Below are 9,863 nucleotides of genomic sequence, written 5' to 3'. Positions count from 1 at the left end.
ACCACCACTGGTAACATGTTAGGAATAAAATAAATATAAAGCAATTAAATATTTCCGTTTGCATATTAACATCAATAATGCGTTGGGATATTTTTTTTTAGAAACATAGCACATTTCTATTTCTTTTTTCGGGGTTATTTCATTTCTCCCCTAGAGGCAACTTCACGTACGTCCACATGACGCACGGTTGGACACAGGTTTACGTCAGGGCGTCATAGCGCGACACCTCCCCCTCCTCCCCCAAAGTCTAGCTGGGAAGAAAAAAAAAACTTTTTTTTTTTTGTATCGGAGGAATCAACAGCCGCCATCTTGACGCGGCTCAGAATCGGGATTTCGGGGGGAGCATTAATTTTAAAAACCGATCGGAGCTACCCAGACCGGGCTCAAACGGCGTTTTTCGTGCAGAAAATCGAAGTGTTAGTTCTTCCGATGAGAATTAATGCAAACATGTGAGGATTACGTGGGTTTTTATCGTCTCGAAAGCCCACTGTATATTTGATTTCCCTTTTAGAGAGCGCCGCTTCTCGCCGTATCTCCGTCCCGAGACGCTGTATTTACCGGGAGACAGCGACGAGAAAAATAATCCACCTCATAGAAAATATTTTTTGAATTTTGCTCTTTTTATTTAAGCCCGAGATAGATTTTATGGCTGCTCCTTTTGACTGCGAAAAAAATGATTCTGTACAGACGTGAAACCGGCGATCTGCGGAGAAAGGGATTTGCTTACGCCTTTTGTAATATTTTATGATTGATTTTTATTTATTTTTCTCGAACCGAAATAATTTTTGGACGTAATTATTGAGGATAATTATGTGGGTGTTGGGTGTTGGATTATCATGGGTTGATCTTCGGCGGCGAAGCGTGGCGCTGTTGCCTTTCTTTTGAAACCTCCTTTTTCTCCAGGCAGCATTTCGCCAGTCTGCCAGTCCAGAGAGAGAGAGAGAGAAAAAAAAAAAAAAAAATTGTTAAATTGCTCCTTTACGCGTAACGTTAAGGAAAAGTTACCAGTTATTTACGAGCCAGAGGCCTACAACTTGGACGGATCCTGCTGTCATTTTTTTCCCTGCATCATCCATTCATAAAATTTTGCCGACCAGGATGGCTGACAATCTGCTGGAGGGACCTTCTGCAAAGCGACCTAAGCTGAATTCACCTCTCTCAGGATCAGATGGTCCAGGTAAGAACAGGACGTGGAGGTCTTTTTTTTTTTTTCTCCTCCAAAATCGGATGTGCTAACTTGCAATAAGATTTGTCTCTATAAATAAACCTGCACAATGTCCAGTCTTGATTGCGTTTTTAAACTGAACATGCATTTCTTTTTTTTCTCCTTAACGAATAAAGCTACGCTGAAGTCAGTGTTGCTTGTGCAAATATCACAGGGAAAACTGTACATCAAGTCCCTGCAGGATTGTTTGATTAAATCTACAACTAGTGTTAAAACAAAAGTGCAAACTCACTGCCTCTTCATCACACGAGAATTGCTCAACAGTGGAGAGTATGCTCCCAAACTTTTCAGCCTTAAAAGGGTTAAAAGTTGAGGTAAATTGCATTATAGTTCTTAGCCATCATAACATCTGTGACATACAGGTGAATATAATGTTATATCTGCTGGGGTGACTTTTCACATGGCACCTTTTTTAGACTGATGCCATCTGTACATTTATTAATCTAACATAATAAAACATACTGTGATCCCTTTAGAGAAACTCTTGTGTTTGCTACCTACCAGCACAGGTGAACATGCCGCCTCTTGGTTTGCATTTAGTGTCTTTTCTCATTGACTCCTTCAGCGGTGCAGCTACTGGACAGCCCCAAGCAAGCTGATAGAAAGACAACCTCTCTCACCGCTAGGTCATCCTGCCACTGACGGTCCAGCCCCGCTTTCCTGTAGCAAAATGCTCGAGTGGTCTGGATTCAAAGTTATCTGGGAAATTATACTGCAACATTACATGTGTTTACGTCCAGCTTTTCTGCCGCCAGTTGATCAGAGATTCCGCTGAGCGGAGGAGAGCTGCTGCCACGATAAGACTTGAGATTTATAAATTAGCCTTAGGGTCCGCGTCTCCACCAGTCCAACCTGCAGAGCAACAGTGCGAGATTACTTGGAAGAGTTGGACTTTGTAAAAAAAGAAAAAGAAAAAAAAAGTGCCACCCTCTTGCGTATGCCACCCTCTTTGATGTCAGTTGTGAGGTTTTCAGCGCACAACCAATAGATAAAGTCTCCCAGTGTTGTTCACGCTCTGGTTTGTGTATGTGGTTAGTAGTCGGTACAGAATATGGTCATTTATTTGATGATGATGATGATGATTTAGCTTAACATATACCTGATTTATTCCTCAGTATCGACTCTTACACATCCCCAACCCTGTGACCCCAGGGGCATTTTACAGGGGAACAAAATCTACTCAACTCAACTCTATAATCAACTATTATGTAACAACCAAAATGTAACAGGTGCATTTTTGGAAAGCTTGGGCTCTGATTTAAGTCCTTTTCACCCATGTACATTTGCTATGATGTGTTACCTGTGAATGAGAGATGAGCTGATATTTCTCATAGTGACACTCACAGCCATTTGATTGCAGGGGAGAACTAAAAGATCTAACTCCTAAAAGCTGAATATACGGTGTTTTCAAAAACACTGTCACTGAGAAATGGGAGCTACTCTACATCAGAGTGAAGATCAAGAGTAATAATAATTTGATAAATGTGGCACCAGAGCTCCACGTTTGCAGTTTTTTCCAAGGTGAACAAGTGACGTCTTCGAATCTTGAACAGGACTTTCATGTAGGTTCAACATGAAGAAAAGGATCTTCAGGGGAAAGCAGAGAAGTGTTAAGTGATTGTGTCTCAGCACTAATGTGAACAAGCAAAGCAAAGTGAGTGTCTTAAGTAGTGCTGTGTATTGGCAAGTATCTGGTGATACGATCTATATCACGATACAGGGGTTACCATTCAATATACTGGGCTATACTGTGAGCAAGGCGATACATTGTAATCTAATTACTGTCATAGTATAACATCCAACATCATAGCCCTCAGTTTATGTTTACAGGACTGTAATCTATCTAGTGTTTGGAGTTTTATACATAAAAGTTGATACAATGTTTTTGAGAATTGATACAATATCACAAAATAAATATCACAAAACGATATTTTTTGATATTTTCTTACAACCCTAGTTTTAAGAGTTGTGCTGCAACTTAAATTTTTTTTCATAGACGATCAAACTGCTGGTGACTTTTTTCAATTAATCCTTTATCTACAATATAAAAATAACGTCCATTACATTTTGCTGGTCAACGTCTTCCAATGTATTGTTTTGTCCGACCTAGAGTCCAAAATGCCTCCAATATCCAAAAATATTCTTTTTTTTTTTTTTAACATAAACAAGCTCATCAAAAACAAATAAACAAACTAAATTATAAATCAATCACTTTCTCAAGAATTCATAATTCTTTAATACAAATATATATATAATACTTCTTAATAACTATAAACCATTGTATGACATAAAGCCTTCTGTGCTTTACATATAAAATTTTCGAACATGGGGTAATCGAAATACCTTTCACATTCTCTGGTATGGGGGGATTTTTAACTTCCAGGTTCACGTCTGATCTCTTAATTTACACACAAACACAATTTACTTACTTACTTACTGTTTTAACCAAAATGTGATACTAACAAAGTAGAACTCATCAGCGTCAGTGCCCCAAAGCACGCAGCAGGCTGTCTAACGTCACACGCATTGTAGAGGCGTGCAGGAAAAAAACCCTACGTTTACACACCAAGACAAGCTCCTTGCACAGAAACACTAAGTGAACTTTGTGTTGCTTGCTTGATAGCCATTGCAGCTAACCCGTATCTGCTCGTCGGTGTGTTTGTTCACCTCTTCGTCTGCTGGGATGGAAGCCGCTGCGTATCCTCCCCATGCCAAAGCGGGGGCAGGGTTAGTTTCAGACAGCATGGTGTTGTTTACAGGCCGACAGTTAAAAGGAGAGAAAAACACTGTAGTTGACGGTGGATTGTTGTCAGACCCAGGGGAGCTGGTCTGTAGCGCAGAGACAGTGAGAAGTCTCACTCTGCCACGGTTTCCCAGTACCATAAACACTCCCCACACAGTCATTCACTTCTTCTTTGGAATAAACTAGACATATTGCTGCCATACTGTTTGTTAGTGTGTGTTACGTGACAGTTGTTAATTTTTATATACACCAATGCTTAAACAGCTTCCTCTTTTTGTAGTGAGTAATTGTACTCTATTGTGTAATGTATTTTCTTTTCTTTTTTTAANNTTTTTAATGATTTTTAAAAAAAGCCGTGTTGACAAAAGTATCATTCAGGAACCAGTGTCGAACTTTAGGTATCAATAACAATAACTAGCTCTGCTGAAACCAGAGAATGGTTCCCATTTCTACTGTATCAGTTATGAAAATAGTTCTGTCAAAATAATATTCATGGCGTTGGGCAACACTTTCACTATGTTTAAAAGCTTTGTAGTGAAATAGTGTTTGTAACATTACCCTTCTTGGCACATCCTAGTAGTGTGTGTGTGTGTGTGTCCTGTACACTTGCTGTGCACTGAACATGGCTTTGTTGGTATTTTTTGTGCAGTTGCTGGCATCAAGCATTGAAAAAGGATGGATTGACTCATTTCAGTGAAGTCCGCTTTGGGACTGCACCACTGCACTCTTGTCTTCTGCAGAGTACATAAAGATTGGTGCAGTCGCTCAATTTAAATTGCAGTGGAGATCGGAAACTGCTGTCCACTTACAATCAACTGATGTGAAGTTTTTTTTTCGGTCTGTCTTGTCTTCTGTTGGTGGCTGTCCGGCTGGTTATCTAGCCAACTGAAGCCTGGGTTGTTTCCCAAACGGACACCCCGTGGGACAGTCTGCGTGGTCACAACAAATTGCACGTTCACGGACGTCTCCACAGAGCCTACGCGCACATCTTCAAATATTGATATCGCTGATGTGGAAAGTGTCATTCCGGCAGCCTAGTGCTGGGCTGTATGACCAAATTTTTGTGTTGGGTGTCTTGTATCGTATTTTTTAAGATTCTAGCAGTTTCACAGAATATGATAGTAAATTTCTTTCTTTTTTTTTGCATGACTGGGCCCTTAAATATGTTTATATTGGCTTATTCTACTGTCAGGAGTACAGAGAATATCCTGTTTATACTGAAGGCTTTGATTTGACAGTTTTTATAGTGAAAAAATATTTGCTACTTCAATACTTTACAAAACAAAATATTTCAAAATAGTTGTAAAATAAGTATTTTAAGTATTCAAAGAGATTTCTCCAATATTCTGTGGCAGAAGTACGAAACAAATTGTCACAATTTTTATGTGCCTTTTGTGTTTTGTCCTGTTAACCACAGTTAGTTGGGGGTTATTAACTGTTGTGTCATTAAATTATAACAACAAATTCTAAAGATATTCATATCATACGGAACATATACCGGTTCATCCGGTATATCGCCCAGCACTAAATTAGCCCAACACTGCGACTCCTCCCCCACTGCTGCCAAAATCCCTTTATGTCTCCGTTGACACACACATAAACATGTATTCAGTAAGACATTGCACAGTGTCTCTTGTAGACCTGCTCTATTTGAAGTCCTGGATGCAGCTCTGGGTCTTAAGTACACTGAGATGATTTTAAGTGCCTGGCTGCAGATGGGAGGATAGGCACATTGACTTGAAAAAGCCCTAATTCTGAGAAAATTCGGAGGCAGATGTGTGAGGAATCTGTAGCTTTGGCCTCGCTCCTGTACCTTTCTTTTCTTGTGATCACTTAAATTTACTTGATTTGAATTTGAAGTGTCCTCAATGGGTGTGAATTGGTAAATCTGTTTAGAACATACGTTTACAAAGAAATTCAATACAGGTAATTTCTTTTTATTTCAAAGAGGAAAATTTAGACCACATAAATTCAAAAAGATAGTAAAATATTTTAGCGCAATAAATTCAGTGGCATATAAATTTAAACGTTAGATACCAGTATTCAGTCATTTCAAAGATTCAATTCATTATGGCAATTGTTTGCTTCCATGGATGCATTGTAATGCAGTATTATCACAATATGCTCTAATGGGTTAAGCCTACTGAGTCACATTTATTATTGGTAAAGCCTTTCCATTATTGGTAGTGTGACAGATAGCAAAGGCGTCTCCCTTTGCTACATCCAGCCCACTGCACACTGAGCTGTCGCTCACAGCCACAGATTAGCAGCCTGTCTTTGATGTTTATGTTAATGTGTGACAGTTTTTTATGGTGCTCTAGACTTGTGTCAGTATGGGTTTGTTCCTCTGGCTACAGGCCAGGGTCAGGCTTGTTTTCATTTGTCTTACTGAGTTGGCGTGTGAGCACTAAAGGTGAGAAACAGGCAGACACTCTCCCACCCTAGTGTTCACCTAGCTGGGTTTCCTCTTCCTCTGGTCTATGTACCTGATAACCCAAACCCCTGGGTGAGCATTATTCAGCCATGTTAGCATTAGCATGTGTTTAAATACAGTCAAGTGTTAAAATATTGTACCAGCGTGGTGGAGCAGGGGCAGACGGTACTCTGGAACTGCTGGCTAATGTCTCAGCTGAGGTGGAACTGATTTGAAATGAGGAGAACGATGGGTGGCACTGGATGCCAACCCAAAACAGTTCTGCCCTGCAGCCCTCTTTACCTCTACCCTGTTCCTGCCTCCTCTCGTAACCTTCGTATCTCACACATCCACAAGATGCTCACATCCCCTGGAACAAGACTGTGAGCTGTTTCATTCCAATTTTTTCATCCTCTCAGATCATGTAGCCTTTCCCAATTTTTTTTTCTCAATGGCTGTGGGTTTCATAAACGCTGTGCAGTAAATGACTGCAGCCCCAGCTTTACAAGTGTAGTGTGCCACTAATTTTACACATCTTGAAGCCATCACAGCTTTTCTTATAAACCGCCATATTAAAGGTTTTACAAATGTTCTGCAAGTCAAATGTGTGGAAAACAGCCCAGCACTGTGTTTCCTCAGTTTTTAAATGAGGCATTATATTTTCTTTGTTTTTGTAACCAGACCTGCTTTTTGAACCTCATAAAAACACTTTTTAAAATAAAACAAAAGTACACGCTAGCTAAATGGGGAAAAAAATCACAAAAAATAAGGTCATGGCTATGCTAAGGCAGATTAGAAGATTGTGCTCTTTTAATAAAGTTGGGAACTTGTGAAAACAAATACATTTAGCACCAAGTTTTCACGTCCTCAGTCGAAGCAAAACGTCTTCTTCCTCCCCTTTCTTCGGGTTGACATGCACCCAAACTTCCTCAAGGATTTTTTTTCAGCAGCAGAGGAAAGGCCTCTGTTTTACCCCCACTGTACTGATAGTGGAGTATTTTCAAAGTGTTGTATTAGAAATTTTACTTAAAGGATCTGATCCTTCCTCCACCCACAGCCTAACTGCACAGCCAAGCCGAGGTGGGTTTGTTGTAGGAAGTGACTCTTTACCGATGTGTGAGGATAGTAACATTACTTTAGTCAGCTATGTATAACTAGGCTACTACTTTCTATTCATCTTTTACCCAAGTAACACTACATACTGTTTCAAAATCCACTGCTCACAAACATACTGCATAAAAATCCACAACTCTGTTGAACCACATTGACAATTTAAATGGCATTATAAGAGCAATATTTAACTTTTAATAATAATGTGACGCAACAGGCTTACCATCAGCACCTAATGAAATGGGTGATGCTACTGCATTGATGGTGTTAAGGCTTTGATGTCTGGTTGAATAGACGGCAAGCCAAGATCGGATACAACACCCAATTGTGTTCCTGTACTTGGACCAAAATGGTGGATGTAGGGATGGCCGAAAACAAAGGACAAAGTCCAACAAAAGTGAAACAGAAACTTTATAATAAAGAATGTGAGCTTCTTTAGATATGATGCACATGGCCACTGGAAACGAGGAAGGAGGCCTTATTCTCAAAGCAAAGACACTTGTATAATGTACGATAATTTCAATACATGCCTTTAATAAAAGCAGTAAGTGAGTTGTTTTCTCATACTGGCCATGGGCCACCTTTGTACTTGTTTTTTAAGTTCTCATAAGAGATAATGACAGGCGTTCCCTTAGCAGTAGTGAGATGAATACCTGTATCAGTACTTTTTTTCCGTGATTAATCAAACTTCCTCAGGCAACTTTACCTCTCTAGCATATACTACTGAATGTTGAAGGCTGTGCACTAACTACTTTCCCCATGTTTAGCCTGGTTCAGATATGTCCCTTTAGCACTTCCATGATTGCATAGTGACTTGCTTCGAGCATCTTGCTCTTTCCATCTCCATCCCATCCCATTTCTCTCTGACTTTGGTAAGGCACCAACAGCCTGCTGCACAGCCTGTTATTATCTCCCAGACTGAAGAGTCTAATTGAAGATTTTCATGTGGCTGCTGAAAAGCTTTGGGTGAATTACAGCTGGCAGCAGCAATGTGCTCTTCAGGTGAGAATAGTGTGACTCAAGTGTTGGGATTCTCTGGTTAGTGGATGCTTCCGTTGTCTCTATGTTCATGTGATTTCTTGCTACGGGTTATGCTCATCCTATCCTTGTTGTATAATGAGAAACTTCAACTTATACTCTCAGCCTTGTGAAAAGACTCACCATGCTGAAGGCAATTTGTCTCCTTCAGCTGGCTTTTTGGCTCCACTGTATCTTCTCCATCTTAAATTTGTGTGGTCTCGGTCTTGTTGAATATGCCTTGGGTAAGGAACAGGTGCTTGCTCTCAACTGTACACTATCAAGGTCTCTTGCTGTAACTCTGAGACATGTTGCTTTAATCGTACGCACTAAAAGCAAAAGAATTCCAATTTGATTTTAATTATATTTTTAAATCGATTTCTCTCCAATCTTAATAACCCAGGTAGCCAGAGACAGGTATGTATGTGAGGATGTGTGCTGGTAAAAAAACTTTATTGGCTGACATACACAAGCCCACTCACACTTGCACGTGAAGGACCTTAGCATAGACGCGTGATTTGGACTGTAACCTTCATTAATTTTCTGTGTGTTTAGTCGTCTTGTTTGTTTTTTCTGCGCAGCCACAAGAGTGCTATCAGTTACAGAGCTTTTCCTCTACACCTTTTCTCTTGTTGAACTGCTTGAGTGTACATGCACTTGCCCATGAATGCACATGCACATTAGTACTAACAAGCAAACTGGTGAGTTATGCTGTTACAGTGTTTTCAAATGCAAACTGAAAAGTCATATTGTGTTCTTCTACACACAATTATAGTTTTAAATGTTAAAAAAAAAATCTTACAAGTCCATATTAGTACTAATACTATGAGTCATATTGACCAATGCACAGTGTGCACTGCAGACCAGAGAGCTGAATTGTCAGTGGAGTTTAGATTTCACTTCCTGAGTTGGTTGGCCTGCACTAAGCATTTTGGCCAGCATTAGGTGGTAAGCCTAAGGCTGAGGTCAAGGTTAGTTTTGGGAAGATGGAGAAAAAGTGGGTTTTGAGCCCTGTAATATAACTCAAATTCATCCTGCTGTAAACAAATGCTTGAATTTCCTATAGAATAGAATTATACATTACCTTTCTTTGTATTGATGTCAGCATTAGTTGTACTGCGTTTTTGTCTCCTAAAATACATATGTTATACTTATTATCTCTACCTTTGTATGGTGAGCAGGCCTGGTTTAGTTTGAATATAACAACTGGTCGGATTAGGGCTAAACACAAAATAACAACAATGCCTGAGTCTAGCGTTTGTTTTGAGCGCTCGACTGTACAGCTTTTATAGCTTCTACTTTTAATACCCACACCACGTCCATGCAACAGAAGTATCTGGTACGAGCTCCTTGTT

The 9,863-nt window shown here is 39.8% G+C and overlaps 1 protein-coding gene across 1 annotated transcript in view; it reads left to right on the top strand.

The window, feature by feature from the left end:
- Positions 1-290: 290 nt before the first annotated feature.
- Positions 291-9,863, top strand: part of crebbpb (CREB binding protein b) — a gene marked incomplete in the record, with an annotated part of 29,857 nt that continues 20,284 nt past the window's right edge. The window contains 1 exon segment of the mRNA XM_035654494.1: positions 291-1,177. Coding sequence (XP_035510387.1) covers positions 1,099-1,177 — 79 coding nt within the window.

This window comes from Morone saxatilis, unplaced genomic scaffold (genome assembly GCF_004916995.1).
Source record: "Morone saxatilis isolate NCDOM2014 unplaced genomic scaffold, NCSU_SB_2.0 Contig14, whole genome shotgun sequence".
In the NCBI taxonomy this organism is placed as follows: domain Eukaryota; kingdom Metazoa; phylum Chordata; class Actinopteri; family Moronidae; genus Morone; species Morone saxatilis.
Note: the sequence above shows the minus strand (reverse complement) of the source record. Positions and strands in the feature narration are given on the sequence as shown.